Consider the following 19552-nt stretch of genomic DNA (forward strand, 5'->3'; position numbering starts at 1 on the left):
ATAGGTATGCAGCATATCTTCATGTTTTTTTATATGTCAAGTAGCAAAGACTTGTGATTCTAAAATTCCTGCAGAAGGATCTCCAAAAACTGTATCTGGTGATGTCTTGCAAATATCTAATATTTTCAAATGTTTTATTTATCACAAAATAATTCTGCTGTTTTCAATACTAGCTCAGCTGGTTTCAAAGAAATCAAATTTTACAGTCCTGTGTGATTAGCATTCCAGAGGTTTCTCAAGTATAAGGTATTGTGCTTGATGGTTGCTCCGTATACTCAAATAGGCCACTCTGTTCTAAGGAATCTTATTTATGATTCCTAACAGGCCACTCTATTCTAAGTTGCTTTATCTATGATTCTTAACAAGTCACTTTTTCCTAAGGGATCTCCTTTGATTCCTATTAGTCTAATTTATACTTAGACATCTTACCTGTGTTTCCTATTTGGCCTTGCAATCCTGTTGGACCTGGTAGGCCAGCTGGTCCTGGTAATCCTGGAAATCCTGGAAATCCATTTATTCCAACAGCACCTTTTTGTCCTGGGGGTCCAGTGTCACCTTTCATGCCAGTTATACCAGGCATGCCACTGACTCCTGTAAAAAAGTAACATGAGTTTTAGAAATACAGAGTACTGAATACTGTTTTATTACCATAGTTATCAGCTTTGGCAGTGACATATGTGATGAAGTTTAGTCAGAGATAAGCAAAGGGCCTCACCGGTGAGTAACTAAATGATGAACAGAACATTTTGCCACCATTATATTAATGTCATCCAGTTCTGACTGTCACATATAACTTAGCACTATTAGTTAAATTAACTGAAAAAGAAAAACAAATTAACAGATGGAAAAATGTGTTACCTTTAAATCCCGATAAACCAAGATCTCCACGGATGCCTTTCTGCCCAGGTAGCCCATGAGGTCCTAGTTCACCTGGTGGACCTGTTGATGCTCCTAATGCCTCTCCAGGAGCTCCTTGATCTCCTACAGAGCCTTGTAGCCCTGGAATTCCAGAAAAACCTTGAAATCCTTCTTGTCCTGGGACTCCAGGTAACCCAGGATCTCCCCTTGGTCCAGTAAAACCTAAGGACATAACACAAGCATAATAGTTATTTAATCAGTGTAACTGTGAACCTGTAGTTTATAGCATTATAAACATATTCCACCTTTAACACTTCAAAACTGGTTAGACTGGGTCAAATTTAGGAGAGTTACAGGTTATGTTATAGGCAAAGGTAAAATGCAGGAATCTTGCTTTCTCTCTGCTAATACTGCTCAGTACTAACAGGCTGTGTGCTGAAGTTAAAAAGTACAGTTGTGTACACTTACCGTAAATGTAGATGTTCGAGTGTCTTCACTGTTGCATTCATTACTTTTGGGTTATCTGCTTGCAATAGCCCTCAGTAGGCCTGATTAACAAAATCTTGGGTCCTACGTCAGTTGCTGTCTCTTCTTCCATGACATCAGGTCATCAGGAGTATAAAACATGCAGCCGATGTCATTACATCAGTTTTTCTTGCCCCAGATGTCAGGTACCCCCCAAATGGGAAGCAATTAAATTTATAAATATGCAAGGTTATACCTCCAACAAAAAAGCAAATACACCAAAAAGCTTTTAAGCATTGTAAAGGAGAGAAGAGGTATAGCCAAAAGCAGTCAGGGGGCTGGAGGTAGGGTAACCAGGACTGCAACAGCGAATACACTCAAACATCTACATTTATGGTAAGTGTACACAACTGTACTATGTTCTTTGTGTTTCACTGTTGCAGTCATTACATTTGGGTAGATTCCCAAAACTAAGATTGGGAGGAGGAATTTAGATAGCATTAGGACCACCTATAAGGCCCTGCAAGATTGTAGTGGCAAAGCCAGCTCTGGATTTAGAGAAAATAGGCAAATGGTAATGCTTGGTGAAAGTATGGACAGAACTCCAGGTAGCAGCTTCTAGGATGTCCCTGGTAGATACACCTTTGAGAAAGGCTGTAGAGGTAGATGCAGCCCAGGTTGAGTGGGCTCTGATCCCCTGTGGGATAGGTTTTCCATGGAGCTTATAGCAGAAATTAATGCAATGGCCTATCCATTTGGAGATGGTTTGCTTTGAAATAGCCTTCCCCTCTGTCCCTGCAGCAAATGCCACCAGCAGTTGTTCAGATTTCCTTTGAGGTTTGGTCCTGTCCAAGTAGAATCTAAGCTGTCTGTGCACATCTAAGGAGTGCAGTATCAGTCCCTCTTTGTTCTGTGGATTAGGAAAGAAGGTTGGTAAATGAATGGACTGATTAAAGGCCACACTGAATACCACCTTTGGCATGAAAGAGGGATTGGTCCTGAGGGATACCCTGTCCGCATGAAAGATGAGGAAAGGCTCCACTGCCACAAGGGCCTGTAATTCAGATACCATTCTTGCTGAAGTGATTGCTAAAAGGGAAGCTGTTTTCCAAGAAAGGAATTTTCAATCTGCAGTAGCGGCTGGCTCGAAAGGAGGAAGGGTGAGTTTTTCCAATACAAAGTTAAGGTCCCAGGCTGGAGTTGGAGCTCTCCTGGGTGTTCTTAAATTTTTGGCCCCTCTGAGGAACTGCTTGAGCAGTGGATGAGATAAGAGGGGAGGTTCTGTGATATAATGAGCTGAAATGGCTGAGGTGTGAATTTTTATTGAGGAAAAAGACAGGCCCTTGTGAAGCACCTCAGTTAAGTACTGTAAAATCTGAGGCAAATTGTGCACTGCTGTGCTCATCCCTTGAGGTTCCAGGCACAGAATCTTTTCCATTTTTCAGCATAAGATTTTCTAGTACTAGGTCTCCAAGCCTCTAAAATGATATCCATCACTGGTTTGCTGAGGGATGGTAAAGGAGATATTAGGTAATTAGCCAGGCTGCTAGGTTCAGTGTTTGAAGTTGAGGGTGCAAAATCTAGTTCTCCTGCTGAGAAAGCAGGGTAGAAGTCTGAGGATGTGCCATGGGGCCAGCAGTGACACACTGCGCATGAGGGGGTGCCAGTGTTGGCGTGGCCAGTCTCGTGCAATCAAAATCATACTTGGTTTGACTTGTTTGATCTTTATTAGTACTTTGGAGAGTAGAGGCAGAGGAAGAATGGCATAATCTGATAGGTTTTCCCAGCTGATGGACAGAGCATCCACTTTCCAAGCTTGTCTGTAGGGAGTCCTTGTGCAAAATTTTTTCAATTGATAGTTCTGGGGGGAGGCAAACAGGTCTATATCTGGGCTCCTCCATTTGCTTGTCAACATGCTGAAAATCCTTGGTTCCAGTTTTCACTCGTGTGGGTCCATGAGGTTTCTGTTTAGTCCGTCTGCCAGTATATTTAGTTTTCCTGACAGGAATTGAGCTTGTAGATGCACTTGGTAGCTCAAGGCTGTGTTCCACAATGCCATGGCTAGTCTGCAGAGGGGGTAAGAATGTGTACCCCCCCTGCTTGTTTATGTACCACATAACAGTGGTGTCATCCGTCTTTACCATTAATTGTCCTGGAAGAATGTGGTCCTTGAAGGCTGTCAGAGCATTCTGTACAGCTAACAGTTCTTTTTTATTGATGTGTAGGTGCATTTGACTTGGGTTCCACTTGCCCTGAATGCACTTCCTACCAGGTGTGCCCCCCATGCATAGTCTGATGCATCTATTGTTAGGGTTTGGGTGGCAGGGGGTAGTGTGAATGGTAGTCCCTTGTTTTGGTGGCAGGCCTCTGCCCACCAAAGGAGCTGTAGGCATAGGCAAGGTATGATAGGAATCATTGCTTCTAGAACCTGAAAATGTTGACACCATAGGCCTTTTTAGATACCACTGTAGTTTCCTCATATGCAGTCTTGCATATGGAATTAGAAGAATGCAGGAGCCATGAACCCCAAGGCTTGTAGTATTTTCCTTGCAGATAGCAGGGTTTTTGTGGCCACTTGTTTGAAGAAGGTTGTCAAGTGAATTTGTTTCTCTGGCGTGAGGAACGCCATCTGGGAAGCTGTATTCAAGCTTGCTCCCAGGAATATAATTTGTTGACAGGGTACCAGGTGTGATTTATTTTCATTTATGGTGTAACCCAGACAAGTTAGCACCCTTTTTACAAAAGCCAGATGATTCAAAAGTATGTCCTGATTTTCCACCTGAATTAGACAATTGTCCAGGTATGGGCACATTTGAATATTTCTTTGCCTGCAAAATGCAATGACTGGAGCTAGGCACTTTGTGAATACCCTGGGCGCAGTAGATAAGCCAAAGGGCAGTGTAGAGAACTGATAGTGTGTGTAGCCTGCTTTGAAGCATAGGTATCTTCTGCAAGATTCGCTGATTGGGATGTGCAGGTATGCTTTCTTTAAATCTAGTGTTGCCAATCAGGCATCTTTGCCTAGCATAGGAAGCAACTGGTGAAGAGTCAGCATCTTGAATTGTGGAATCACCAAAAAGGTGTTTAGAGTAGATAGGTCCAGGATAGGATGACATGAATTTCTGGGTACCAGGAAAAGTCCTGAGTAGAAACCTTGTCCCTTTTCCTCTTCTGGTATGAGTGGAATAGCCCCTATGCTTAAGAGAGAGAGTACTTGCTTTTGGGCCTCTGCCCACTTTTTTGGAGGTAGATATGGCCAATTGCTTGGAGTTGGTAACGTGTGGAAGTGAAATCTGTATCCTTGGGACACTATATTTAAAACCCATTTGTCCTGGGTAATGAGTCCCCAATTCTTTACATAAAGTGCAATCCTTCCCCCCAAAGGGGCAGTCAGTTGAGAAGTGCTTGGAAGTTTTAGAAAAGAAGTCATTGAGACAGTTTACCATAGGGGGGAGTTTTATTACTCCCAGATTTGGAAGTGGAGACCCCCCACTGTTAGTCCTGTGCATCCCCTGGGACTGAAGCCTGGGTGCTCTGCTGGATCTGGGTTTGACTGAGACGGTCTGGAAGAGGCAGGAAAAGACCAGTTCTTAGAAGGCTAATGCCTACTAAATTTTGGAGGTTGTACTTGTAAGAAATCTTTAAGAGTTTGCTTAAATTTATCTTTTTCCTCCATCTTTTTAAGAACTTCTTCTGCCTTGTTGCCACACAGGTGGTCCTGATTTAAGGGAGCATCAGACCTCCCAACCATCCCGAATTACTCGTTTTTTACCGAGATTTGGGGTCCCAATAATGGGCTGCCACAATTCCCGAGTGGCACCCCATCATTTCCAATTTTTTTTCATTTATTTTTTAGACTTTTTAATTTCCACGCTCTCAGAGCTGATGTCATCACGTGAGCGATGACGTCAGCTCCGTCAGCCTGTCGGAACTAAGCTCAAGGAACGTCTTTTTGAAATTAATACTGGGACTGCGCTGTTAAGCCATTTCAAGGAGTTGTTTGTGCCATGGATTAGTTTTACAACTGCCAGATGGGTTACGGGCAGAATGCGGAGTTGCTGTGCAGCTTGCTTTGGATTAGTTTTACAACTGCTAGATGGGTTCCAGGCAGAAAGCGGAGTTACCGCTCAGCTTGCTTTGGAAATTTGGATTGATTTGGTTTTACAACTGCCAGATGGGTTCCGGCAGAACACAGAGTTGCTGCACAGCTTGCTTTGCTTTAAGGTACCTAACTGAAAGTGTGTGTGTGTGTTCAGTATTACAGTGTGATGTTTTAATCAGGTGGATAGGCCTTGTTCTAGTTTTAGTTTATTTTCAATATGAGTGATGAAAGAGTTTGTTCTGTAAATCATCATGCTGTAGTGTCTACATATAGAATAATAGGAGTTTGATGGGTCATACAGTAATTTAATAATGAATATGGAAGAAAATGGGAAATAAAATAGATCTTGCAGGACGCATTTTGTAAGGATAGTGTGGAGTCTGACTGTATTTTGAAGTGCTTGTCGTCAAAGATCAAAGAAGGATATGAAGCATTGTTGATTCAGACATTTAATAGAGTTTTTAATAGTTGGGTATGAGTGACTAAATGTGAGGTTGATGTGCATTGTCCCTTATCTGTTTTACATAATGTCATCTGCAAAAGTGTAAAGGGAGGTCATAAGACAATTTTTGTAAGTATTCGGTGATTTGGTTGTATATTATTTTTCTTGTATTTTTTTCCAGGGGTGGACGCACTGAAGTTAGGCAGAATTTTTCAGTCAAATAAATAAATCAATAAAAAGCAATGGTCACTAACAGCAGGCAGAAGGACAGAGATGCTGGATAGTGAGTTTGGAATATTTGTTGTTCTTACATCTATCATGGAGTGATTTCTGGTTTTAAAGTTTGGTATCCGGTAATCTTTAACCACTCGAGTAAGGCCCTAGGAGGTAAGATATCCATAATTCTTGTACTGGCAGGATTGAGAAGGTTTAGCTTTAAGTACACAAAGAAAGGTAGTCGTTTGTGGATTTTTATTTTGTTTAGCATATTATTTATTAAAGTAGAAACTTTGAGTTGGTTACCTAGACAAGATATGTGGTAAGTATGAGGGAAGGATTGTGCCATAGCTGTTTGCCATCCATCTGGGGTGATAGTCATTCTCCCTGAGGTTTGGACTTTGATGGAAGCACTGATATTACTTTTTAAAAGGAGGAATGATCCACCTCCTACTCCTTTCCCAGTCCTAGCTTGACTTTGCAAAGTTCAGGTGTTAAGGGTGTCTGTTTTAACTCAATGTTTGGTGACTTTAAGAATATCTGGAGTTTGGATGGTTAAGAAAGAATGGAGTTGTTCTAGTTCATTATAAATTCTTCTTGCACTGATTTGCCCCCCCCCCCCAAAAAAAAAAAATTAAATTGGAAATAAGTGTAAGAAGCTGTGCAAGATGCCTACGGCTTACACTACTGTCATTCTATTTATATATTTGCACTTTTATGATGGAAATATTCTGAAATGGGCAGTTTTTGTCATTATTGGTTCATGCATTTTGTTTCATTGCCTACTGGAAAAATGTTCAAACAATACACTTAAAATGTGATTGTGTGTGTGGAACTAGACTTTTATGAAGGAAATGTTCTGAATTGGACAGTTTTGTCATTACTGGTGCATGCATTTTATTTCATTGCCTACTGGAAAAATGTTCAAACTATAAATTTAAAATGCACTCTAAGTTAACTTAACTCTAACAAGTGTGCTGTATTATACAAGGAATATAATGTAATAGTCAGGAAGGTGTCTCAAAGAATGCATGTATGTGTTTTGTTTTGTCTGCAAGGGGCCTATGATTTAAAAATGGCTGAAAGGTAATCTTTGTCCACCACTGGCCAGATGCACTTTATTTGGATGTGGTGTGGGTTTCAATGCTGTTTCAATGAATGTGAGTTTCAAGGGCAGAGAAATTTTAATGCCATGTCTATTTTCATTGTAAGACAGTATTGCTTTGTTTAGCAGATACCTTTTTGTGTTTGTGCATTGTGCTATAAAATGTAAAAATAAAATCCAAATAATCATTCTAGAACTAAAGCAGTATGCACACGTTAGTGTTTATGATAAATGGGGTGAAACAGACAGGTAATGGGACATTGGGATGGCTGCAGGGGGACTCTGGTGCCATATTTTTGTTGTCTGCTCTACAGTTTGCATTTGAAAGTTATCCCACAATTCATTGGAGTGGGTGGGGTTATCTAATTATGTATGCAAATTTTACGTTAATCAGCGTACAGATTTGTACCTATTTTTCATGGGCCTCGTCCAGATTTTTGATGATTTCAGGTTGAGAGGTATGGGGAGCATCCAGTAATTTCACTTTAACATGATCTGGCAAGGATTGCTCCTTAAGCCAAACATGCCTTCTAAGTACAGATCCAATTACAGCAGCCCTGCAAGATGCCTCTAGTGAATCAAAACCACATTGCAACTTATGTTTACCAATTTGTTCAGCAGAATGCATTAAATCCTGTAAATCCTTATTTTCAGCACAATCAGGAATCAACATACTTTTCTGTTTAAGCAATTCAATAATATGCTGCTGATACTTTAACATGAAACTGGCAATTCAAGGCCCTAATGGGCAAAGCTGCAGAACTGTATGCCTTCTTACCCCATCTATCCAACACCCTGGAATCTCTATCAGAGGGGGTAGGATATTTGGTAGTAGTAGCTTTAATGCCCTTGGATCCCTGTGAAATGGTTTCAGGATCCGCAGTAGGATTTTTGAAAAGGAACTTGTGAGAGTCAGGAACCCTGTAATATCTATCAGGTTTTCTGGGAGCAAGAGGTAAAGTGTCAGGGGTCATGCTAGATTCCGAAAAGGCATCGTCAACAATGTCCAGTACAGGAGGTATAGCTAAAGGCCTGTGCTGGGGCAGGAGTAAAAAATCCCTAAGCTTCTTTTTTGAATCAGAGAAATCCTGACTTTCCCAACAAAAATGCTCCCTGACAGTAAACAAGGTTTCACCAAAAGAGAAATCCTCTGGGAGGGAAGCAGTGGGAATAGAGTCCTCAGCATCAGAATCCTCATAGGTAGATAAGGGTAAATCCTGGTCATCAGAGGAAACAGAAATTTCAGAATCCTGGTCAGACGTATCATAAGCAAACTCAGTCCTAGGTCTCTTAGAGGGGGAAGGTTGGCTTCCCTTGATTAAAGTAATAAGGTCTTCAGCCATTCTTATAATTTGTTTTTTAGGCATAGAGGCCTGACCATGTGGTCTGGGCATAAATATTCTAGGCATGGTTCGAGTTTTAGGCCTTGAAGAAGAAGATGGCGTCGGTTTAATATGCAAGCCAGTAGGCCTGAATACACCCTTAGAAGCCGGTGCCTGCACAGTGGCTCTGGACCCATTCAAGGCAGAGACATCTGCAGGCTCCACAGTTGAAACATCTCGAAGCATACTGGACTCGGAATGGGTCTCAGTAGAGGCTTGCCAATCTGAAGTAGCAGATATCAGGAGCTGCAAAAGCGCCTCACTGAGTACTGGCACCACAGCGGCCTGTCTCTGTCTTTATCTTTGCATTTTTTTTTTGGAATGTCGGTAGTCAGATGGCTTACTGAAGACATATCGGGATAATTAAACTGAGCACCAAATATTTAGAAGCGAAAATATACCGACAACGGATAGTTTGTGGATTAAATAAGGCACAAAACAGACAGTGAGGTACGTCTTGGTCAGGGCCTAGGCAAGGAATACAGTATGAAAGAAAATCTTTATGAGGTATTTGCTTTCCACAAGAAATGCAGTTATTTACTTTTACTGACATTGGATTAGAGCAAGAAAAAGTTTCCCTAATGGGGTACTTAGCATTTAGTTGAAGACTTCGTTCTGAAACTCGAAAACGAAAATTTCAGCAGTCGGCCGACCGGCACTTGCAAACTGCTTCTGCTTCGGGCACCGCATGGCAAGAAAGACTGATGTAATGACGTTGGCTGCATGTTTTATACTCCTGATGACCTGACGTCATGGAAGAAGAGACAGCAACTGACGTAGGACCCAAGACATTGTTAATCAGGCCAATTGAGGGCTACTGCAAGCAGATAACCCAAATGTAATGACTGCAATAGTGAAACACGAAGAACATCTATGCTGGTGTTGTTAGGCTCTACAGTAAGCCAGCAGCCATTTATATATATATATATATATATATATATATATATATATATATATATATCATACACACACACACACACATATATATATATCTATATATATATATATCTATCTATCTATCTATATATATATATATATATATATATATATATACATATATATACACAGGACTATCTAAAAAAGTTGTTTAAGGAAATCACACTTTCACAGGCTACACCTCACCGAATAACAAAAATCCAACCATATACACTTAAAACAAATTTTTGTAGGGGAGGAAGACCCCTTGCACCCCCACACCCCTGCTAATTGTATATACTAACTCCAAGATCACACTACAGTGAGAAATAGGGTACATTTCCTTATCTTCACTGTACCACGATCTATACCATCAAACCCCAACTGCTGTACACCTTCCACTCCCATTAGAAATGTAACAGACAACTGAAAAACACCACATCTTCTGGTCCACACAGTCACGGAACTGCCAACCATTCTTCGGTGATGGGTAGTTTGTGAAAGTGAGATTTTGTTAAACAGAACTTTTGCTTAAAAGGAGTCAGAGTTTTTAGATTCAATAGGGTGTACTTTTGATGAACGAATGTAGGCCCATATATGCATATGTATACACGCACACACATATACATATACATACATATACATTAGTATATACACTACATATACGTATATAGATAGATATGATTACATTTCACTACATTGCCAACTCACAAAACTGGCATACACTAAATCAACCACAAATGGTCAAAATTCAATTATTAAAAATAAGTGTTATGCAGCCCCCCCCCCCCGTTCCCCACACCACCTGCTAATTGCACAGACCAATCCCAAGATCACAAAACAGTGGGAAAGGGCAACATCTATTCTCCACTGTTTTAAAATCCCAGAAAACAAATGACAGCTTCTTGTAGTGAACCAAAACTTTACCAAACTAGCCTTCTTAACTAAAGATTTGATGTTAAGAAAGTATGATCAAATATACCGAACTCGTACATACATACATACATACATACATACGCATGCATATTTATATATAGATTTGTCGTTTACCAGCCCTAATCAGCAAGCCTTCCCTGCACTCTATTCATTGGTTTCCCTATCCCACTCAATACTAAAGGCACAACCACAAACAACTTATTTGGCTTAGATTTGGCTTAGATCTTGGCTGAAGATGTAGCGATTCCATCTGACAATTCTGCATCAGAAACATGCAATGCATGCAATGCTGTCCTCACTGTCATGCCTCATATAACTTGATTTGACATCCAAACATGCCATTTTAGGCAAGCAAAGCCAGACAGTTGTTCACTTTACTCTAGCATTTTCTTTCCTTCAGAGGAGGATTGTGCTTGCTAGAAGGTAGTCTGTCTCTCTTCCTGAGAGATAGCAGAGCTACCTTCATAGGCTCATGTATAAGTACGAGTCTACCTGCCTTTGTATCTTGTGTCTATGTCATATCCTTAATCATTATACCAATCCCCAACCTACGACTTAAAGAACAAGCAAGAAACCTTGATGAGACTTGAACTTATGACCCCTGGTTTACTAAATCCAGTACTCTAACCCCTGACATATAAGACTATGAATTCAGGCTCATAGGTAAGTACTTGGCTAACTGCCCTTGAAGGCCATTTTACACCTAGCTAATTACCCTTAAAAGGTGAGAATCAATGCCTGTACCTTGTGTCTAGGAGGTAAACACCTTAACCATATACTAACCCCAAATCTTCAGTCACTTAATGAGCTACTTCCTGAAGTGCAGTGTTTGAGTCCCTCAGACTTCATTTACCTACCCTGTGACTTAACCAGACATTTAATGGTTTCTTGTACTGCACGTTTAGTAACTACCCATGAACTGAATTGAGCATATAACCTTAATGTTCTGTGTGTGATCTCACATATTGCTGATGGCGATGATAACGACACCTAACCTGATGTCACTGGCTGTTACCTGGTAACAGAACCTTGCATGCAAATTCAACCGATGGAGAATAGCTAGTGGGCAAGTGGGAATGTGGGAGGCCAAATGAATGGGCATACTGTAGAGTATCTTTTATTATATACCTTTGTCCATGCTACACAGCTTTATGTAACATGACAGTGTATTTGAAATCAGTACAGAGTTTTAATGGAAACTGCATTATAGTGAGCCTGGGGAGACAAGGGTTGTAAACCTTCAGTAAAAACAAAATATGGGATGGAAAAAGCTAACAGTAAAAATGGGAGCTGCAACAAGATTATTGAAACTTCCATGAAAAATGGACAGCAAAGCTACATACTGGGAAAACATAATTTAGTTATTTTAGACATAAAGAAATATACACTCAGTGAAGTCACTGAAACTCACCAGTTGGCACCAGTATGGAATGACGACCACTAAACATAGTTGTATTACAAGGCATGCATTACCTTAACTCTGCACCTGTTTTAACATTGTGGGCATCTTCATTATTGTTGGCAAGGGTGGGTGAATGCCTGTCTGTACTGATGTGCTATAACAATTTATATTTGCCTCCAAAGTAGGGACTAGCAGTTTTTCCAATTATTTTGGAATAAGGTATATCAACAGCACTGCTCATAATGACTTGCATGCTTCCTCATTAGCATACACTAGCTGAGGAGATCCTCAAACTACTTTTTGGAATTAGTTTACAACTGTTGATTCAAGCTCAATGTAGTATCTTGCCTGGAATAAAAACTGGTTTGAAATCTTGCCCATTGTCCGTTTACATGATGTCTTTGTGAATAATGCCATTACAAATGTCCAGATGCCTTTTCAGTAATTTTACACAATGGCTGTGATGAGATATAACTACAGAACGTCAGCTGCATGGCTCATGATGTTATGTCGCAAAGATAGTTTGCTGAAATTATGAGGTTAAAACATTGTAAAATTGAGAAAATATATATGCATTTGTTGAAACACCCAAAGCCATTAAAAGCAAATACGAGCAATATAGAAATGTGTACTATCATAAACCAAACTTCTTGGTGTGACACTGAAGGAATACAGACACTGGCTACAGATGGTGGTAATCTTGTTACTAATTTAAATGTATGGATGTGTGCAGACTGTAAAGTGGGGAATCTAGAGATGGAGCTTGTGGTGTTGCTAGTAAAGAACCATTTTGCTTTCTATTTTTGTTGGGTTTCAATATTCATATAAAACATCTGTGTATATGTATACATTTTTATGTCTCTATCTATAGGTAGATATAGATATAGATACACACACGCACACACACACACACACACACACACACACACACACACACACACACACACACACACACACACACACACACACACACACACACACACACTAAAATGCATCCTTTCAACTGTAGAAAAAGACTAGTTCTCTGCAGAAGTGGTTTGATGTGTAGATTTTGTAAATTGTATTCCTATCATATGACTGGTATACAACTTTTAAAAACATGTCTAATATTATTTTTACTTCCATTATTTTATTTTTTTAGTTTAACTACTATATCATTAACATACTAAGGTCAATTTCAGTTAAGTTTGCTGATTTAAAACTGCTTATGCCTGGTAGGTTGCATTCCCGATTTGGTATCTTGAAGAAAAATAGGTTGTACAATGATTTGGGTTGTTAGACTTTGCAGATTTTTTTTTATTTATAGTTAATATGCAACATTTGGAAAGCTGTTATGAAGCATATTATTTAAGACTACAAATGACTTTTACATATTTAATGACATGAACCATGTCTAATATTTGAACTTTGTTTTATATATATATATATATATATATATATATATATATATATATATATATATATTTGATAGTGTGTGCTTAATAAATACAATCTGGTACAGCCTCATTGCTGGTTTCTAAATAAGCCATGAATTTCTTTCATATAGCAATGATAGCTAATGCAGATTTTTTTCATTCTGCTTGGGTAAGACACTCTTGTAAATTAAGAGATAACTGTTTGCCCGGCATTCTTAATTATCCTTTACCTTGTTACATGACTTGCATTTAATTTGTAGGTCAAGGATACAATATGAGGTTGAAAGGTCTGGCTAGGTGTTAAAAAAATGATATATAAATAATAATAATAATAATAATAGTAATAATAATCCTAATCATAATAACAATAAAGGAAAATGTGGCTGACAGATGGTGGCACAGTGGTGCAGCATTTAGTAGTGCTCCCTCATGGTGCATGATTCTTCAGTATGGTTTTCAGCATTTAGTATTACTTCTTCACAATGTATGCTACTTCTGTCTGGTTCTCAGTATTTAGTAGTGAAGTCTCATGGTGTGGTATTTCATTCTGGTTCTCAGCATTTAGTAGTTCTACCTCACGGCATGTGGTACTTCAGTGTGGTTCTAAGTATTTAGCAGTGCAACCTCACAATTTGTGGTACTTCATTATGATTCTCATTATTTAGTAATGCCACCTCATGGTGTGTAAGACTTCAGTCTGCTTCTCAGAAGTTCGTAATGCTACCTCACAATGTGTGATACTTCATTCTGGTTCTCGGTATTTGGTAGTGCTACCGCATGGTGTGTGGTACTTTATTCTGGTTCTCATTATTTAGTAACGCTACGTCATGGTGTGTGGTACTTCAGTCTGCGTCTCAGCACTTAGTAGTGCTACCTCATAATGTGTGGCACTTCAGTCTGGTTCTCAGTGTTTAATAGTGTACCTCACGATTTGTAGTACTTCAGCCTGGCTGCCGGCATGTAGTGGTGCTACCTCACAGTGTGTGGTACTTCAGTCTGGTTCTCATTATTTAGTCATGCTACCTTATGGTGTGTGGTGTTTCAGTCTAGTTGTCAACATATACTACTGGTACCTCACTGTACATGATACTTCAGTCTGGTTCTCAGCATTTCGTAGTGCTGCCTTACAGTGCATATTTTAGTCTGGTTCTTAGCACTTAGAACTGCTACCTCATAGTTTGTAGTACTTAAGTCTGGTTCTCAGTGTGACTCCTGTGCCCTGGCCCAGCAATCAAGGAGCCTCAATCCTCACCACTAACACCAGTGAGGGGCATCTTATATAGAAGGAAAGGATAACCAATACACACAGTAAAGTGCAATTTCCCTTAAGAGCACACGGAGATCACAGTCAGTCCAGGGCTGGTCGCTCCCTTGCTCTCCAGGTCCCCAATAAGATTCCCCACTGGCACAGCTACAGGGTCCAGATCTCAGCCTAGTGGGCAAGCTAAAACCTCCAGCACCCTCTCTGTCAAACCAGTGCTTCATGTCCCTGCCCAGGTAGCTCACACACACACACACACACACACACACACACACACACACACACACACACACACACACACACACACACACACACACACACACACACACACACACACACACACACACACACACACACACACACACACATGCTTTGAGATGAGTTTATACAACCACACAGACACTCCTGGGAAAGACTGGCACAGGTTCTCCAGCTGTGCTCCTTTTCCTAGACTATACAGTAGTACCAGATGCCACCACCCACTAATGTTTATCAGCTAGTCAAAGGCCCTTAAAATGGTGTCCAGTTATTACTGTGCAATATTATTATCCAATTGGTAGTACAGCCCAGGGCTAAAGCTATTGGAGTGGCTTTGTACAATTTTATCAAAGGCATGTAAGTACTCTAAAGAGCTTAAATTATCTCTTCAAAAACAGCCACAGTTGAAAGGGTTTAAAAATATTTAATAACAAATAGTCAACACACAAGACAATACTTTTTACTACATAGTGCTAGTCAAGAGTTCAGAGGTCACAGAGAAAGACTTAAAATAATTCAGTAGTACAGTTCTGACATCACAGAAAAACACTTAGTCTAATATTTCTAGTTTCTAGCTATTTCTAAGAGAAAACACACATCTAAGATAAACTTACATATAGAGCAAGACAGTGCTGGTAAGTTGGATGGTCAAGACAAAAATGCTTAATGCTCTCTGATTCCCCCTGTTTTTAAAATCACATTCCTGGTTCACATTACATCATTCTTCACATTTCCCTGGGTTCCCAGGATAACAGAAACTACATTTACATTCTTCACCTCTGGACAGAAACCAGAGCAATAAAGGACATTTATGCATACAAATTCTGGCCATTACATCTGGCCTTAAAACAACAGACAGGATGACTCACTCTAGACTTACTGGCTCCAAGTTTTAACATCAAAGGGTCACAACATGCTTTACTTGGTCAGTTGAGTGCACTGTTGTTACATTATTTTTCAGTTCCACATATAGCACTATTTTTACCATTTATGACAACAGCTTGTTGTTTACATTAATATTTACAGATGACAGAATTATCTCCAAAATTCTATATGGCTAGGCTGGCAGCCTTCACCGATCTTCCTCCAATCTTCACACTCAGTATTTAGTATTGCTGCCTCATGGTGTATGGTACTTTAGTCTGTCAGTCTGATTCTCAGTACTTAACACTGCCACCTCATATTGTGTGATACTTCAGTGGTTCTCAGTACTTAGTAATGCTACCTCACGGTGCGTGGTACTTCAGTCTGGTACTCAGCATTTTGTACTACTAAATGCTGGTTCTCAGTATTCAGTAGCACTGCCTCATGGTGTGTGGTAATTCAGTCTCATTCTTAGCATTTAGTACTATGTTCCATATTTATCAAGGATATCCACACCTCCAGGTTAGTGGCATTGCACGAAGTATCGGAGACCATCCATGTGCAACTAACAGTGGGCAAGACTGCTTTTCAGTTTATAGCATCCTACAGACCACTCTCTCAAAGTCAGGAATCCCACTCGGCTTTCCTGAAAACATTGGAGAACATGAAGATCTCTCCAAACACCATTATAATGGGCAACTTCAACTACCCAAACATTGACTGGGAGCACTACTCAAGCCCCAGCACCTTAGCCCAAAGGTTCCTGGAAATTATAAACTCAAATGCTATAGAACAACTAGTCACCACTCCCACAAGAGGGGACAACATACTATACCTGATCATTACCAACATGGGGACTCTATGCTCCACACCAAAAGTATATCCCTCATTGGTAAGATCAGACCATAAATTAATTTCACTGGATGTCCACATCCCGACCCCACCCCCAGCCCAGAAAACCACAGTGAAAAACTTCTCAAAAGTGAACTTCTCACTTCTCAAAACCAAAGTGGAATCCTTCAAGGCCCCAGGGCCAGTGGAAACTACGGCCCAAACTGCAGAATCCTATATAAACGCATTCTACGGACATCTCCAGGAATGCATGGATCATGCTATCTAAAACAAAACCAAGACCCAATCATCCAAAGGCAGGCGTCCAGTCTGGTGAACCCCTGCCATAAATAAACTGTACAACAGAAGGAGGAAGCTACTACATGATAGAGCAAAATCCCTAATAGGGAAGGCATCTCTGATCAGTACTAGCAAAAAATTACGATCCCTCATAAAATCCTCCAAGGCCAGCTTCGAGAGAAAAATTGCACAGGACACCAAAGACAATCATAAGGCTTTTTTCAGTTATGTTAGGAACCTGGGATGCAACTCTCAGACTTGTTCTGAGTTGATTCTAAATGACAAAAAATACACTGAACCCACAGACATCGCCAATATCCTGGCAGACAGGTTCAGTGCAAACTTCTCCACCCCCAAAAGAGCAAGTATCTATCCCGGCAGAGGGCTGCCTCCCAAACATCTCTGATGCTCAGGTGAAGGCTGCCCTCTCCAAAGCAAAAAACACTGCTTCCATGGGACCAGATGGCATCCCAGGTTGCATCCTACATGAACTCCAGGAGGAACTAATCCCTCAAATAAAACAGCTATACAATCTCAGCCTCACTACAGGATATGTGCCCACAGAATGGCTTACAGCAACAGTGGTCCCACTCCACAAAGGTGGAGCCTCTACGGACCCTGGAAACTATCGCCCCATAAGCCTGACTAGCTTAGTCTGCAAGGCTATGGAGAGGATCATCATGGAGCTCATAAACAAAGACATTGGGGACCTACAGACACTAGATCCTACCCAGTTCGGCTTTGTCAAGGGCAGATCCTGCCTTTTGAACCTGGTTGACTTCTTCGAAACAGTCACCAAAGCCATAGATGACGGGAAGGTAGTCCACACAGCCTATCTGGACCTTGCAAAGGCATTTGACACAATACCCCACTCGGGCATCATAGAAAAGCTATCCAGCTTAAATATAAACCCCTATGTCACAAGATGGGTTGCAAACTGGCTCAAAGACAGAACCCACAGAGTGAGAGTTGCTGGAGCCATGTCAGACTCGAAACCGGTCACAAGTGGCGTCCCACAGGGTTCTGTCCTGGGACCACTCTTGTTCGGTATATACTTTTCTGAGGTACAGGCAAACGTGGGAGGACTATGGCTCACCAAGTTTGCAGACGACTGCAAACTGGGTGCCATAATCGACTCTCCAGCTGACACAAACATCCTTCAAAAATGTCTCACAGAGACAGATAACTGGTGCCAGTGCCATGGTTTAAAGCTAAATGCCAAAAAATGTATAGTCATACCCTTTGGCAAAAACAATGTGCTCACAAATTACCACATAGGCAGAAACCCATTAAGTATAGAGAAAGTTATTAGGGACCTGGGGACCCAAGTTGATAGCAATCTCTCCTTTGAAAACCACATTGCCAAAGTGGTTAGAAAGACCTTCTACATAGCCCACCTCATCACAAAGGGTTTCACATCTAGATCAAGAGAGGTAATCATGCCCCTTTATTCATCCCTCATCAGGCCCATCATAGAATACAGTGCCCCTTTTGGGATGTACCTTACCCGACACCTGCAGCAATTAGAAAGACCCCAAAAGTATCTCACCAAGAGGATCAAGGGTCTCAAACAGATGCCATATGCTGCTCAGTTAAAAAGACTCCAGCTCTACTCAGTTGCATACCGCCTACTTCGAGGCGATCTATTCCTGACATACAAAGCTATGTCAAATCCAGAATTAATGGACATGCACCACCTCAGTAAATCTAAATCCCTTAGAGCCACACGCTCAAGGGACTTGAACCTCAGCACAGAAATAAACAGAACTTGCTGGAGGGACAGGTTCATAACCCAGAGGCTCCCTTCGTTCTGGAATAGAATTCCAGTTCATGTGAGGCAGAGCACCTCACTGAATCTCTTCAAGAAGAATCTCGAAAGGTGGATGGGGGATCGTAGGTTTGTCCCAGGGATTACTCCCGTGTCACTATTAGACAGAGGCACAGTAAACTAAACCTTAAAAAGGGCACAGTATACTCAAATCAAGGGGTGGCGTAAGCCATACAGAATCGGGCTAGGCTTATAATTGCCCCAGGGCAGATAGCCTAGTATGAACCTATGAACCTATGTACTTCACTGTCTGTGGTACTTAATAATATTTCTCACCATTTAGTAGTGCTACCTCATGGTGTGTGGTACTTCATTCTGGTTCTAAGTATTTAGTCGAGCTACCTCATGGTTCAGTCTGATTCTCAGCACTTAGTACTATGTACTTCACTCTATGTGGTACTTCATTATGTTTCTCATCATTTAGTACTGCTGCCTCATGGTGTGTGGTACTTCATTCTGGTTCTCAGCATTTAGTAGTGCTCCCTCAAGGTATGGAGTACTGCAAGAAAGGAGCAGTATGAAAGCAATAACATCAGCTGTGCAAACTAGAAGAGAAGGGTGAGGGAGCAATGTGTGAGATGCTAAAGATGTGGAATAGCTGTTATGGTCAGGAAGATTCAGATAATTGGGGGTGTAGAGTCTTCAGGAGAATGGCTGAGCTTAAGGAAAGGCAATGTGAGATAGAGTTGGCAGTGCTGGGATAGTCAGTTGAGAAAAGGTGCAGTGGGACTTGGGAGAAGAAGACAGCAGGATGCCAGTAGATGGTTGTGGAAGGAAAAGGTAGTGAGGAAAAAGGCAGAGGACAGAAACAGATGGAAAAGTTTGGCAGAGAACAGGCAAGGAGAGCAGAAGAGAGCATGCAATTAGTGTAACACAGCATAAAACGAAAGGAGAAAGTTGGTGAGGCATCCACTAAACAGGAAAGCAGCCAATGTAGAAGGATAGCTGCAGACAGAAGTAACACGTGGTAGC

General features: G+C 40.9%; 1 protein-coding gene across 1 annotated transcript in view; it reads right to left on the bottom strand.

Annotated features, from left to right (window-relative positions):
• The window catches only part of COL4A2 (collagen type IV alpha 2 chain), a 1470466-nt gene that overhangs the window by 354452 nt on the left and 1096462 nt on the right, over positions 1-19552 (bottom strand). The window contains exons 28-29 of the mRNA XM_044071270.1: positions 859-1080; positions 430-591 (exon numbers count right to left, since the gene is read on the bottom strand). Coding sequence (XP_043927205.1) covers positions 430-591; positions 859-1080 — 384 coding nt within the window. The remainder of the gene's footprint in view (positions 1-429; positions 592-858; positions 1081-19552) is intronic.

Source organism: Protopterus annectens, chromosome 5.part0 (assembly GCF_019279795.1).
Source record: "Protopterus annectens isolate FY-2018-M chromosome 5.part0, PAN1.0, whole genome shotgun sequence".
NCBI classification, from domain to species: Eukaryota; Metazoa; Chordata; order Ceratodontiformes; family Protopteridae; genus Protopterus; species Protopterus annectens.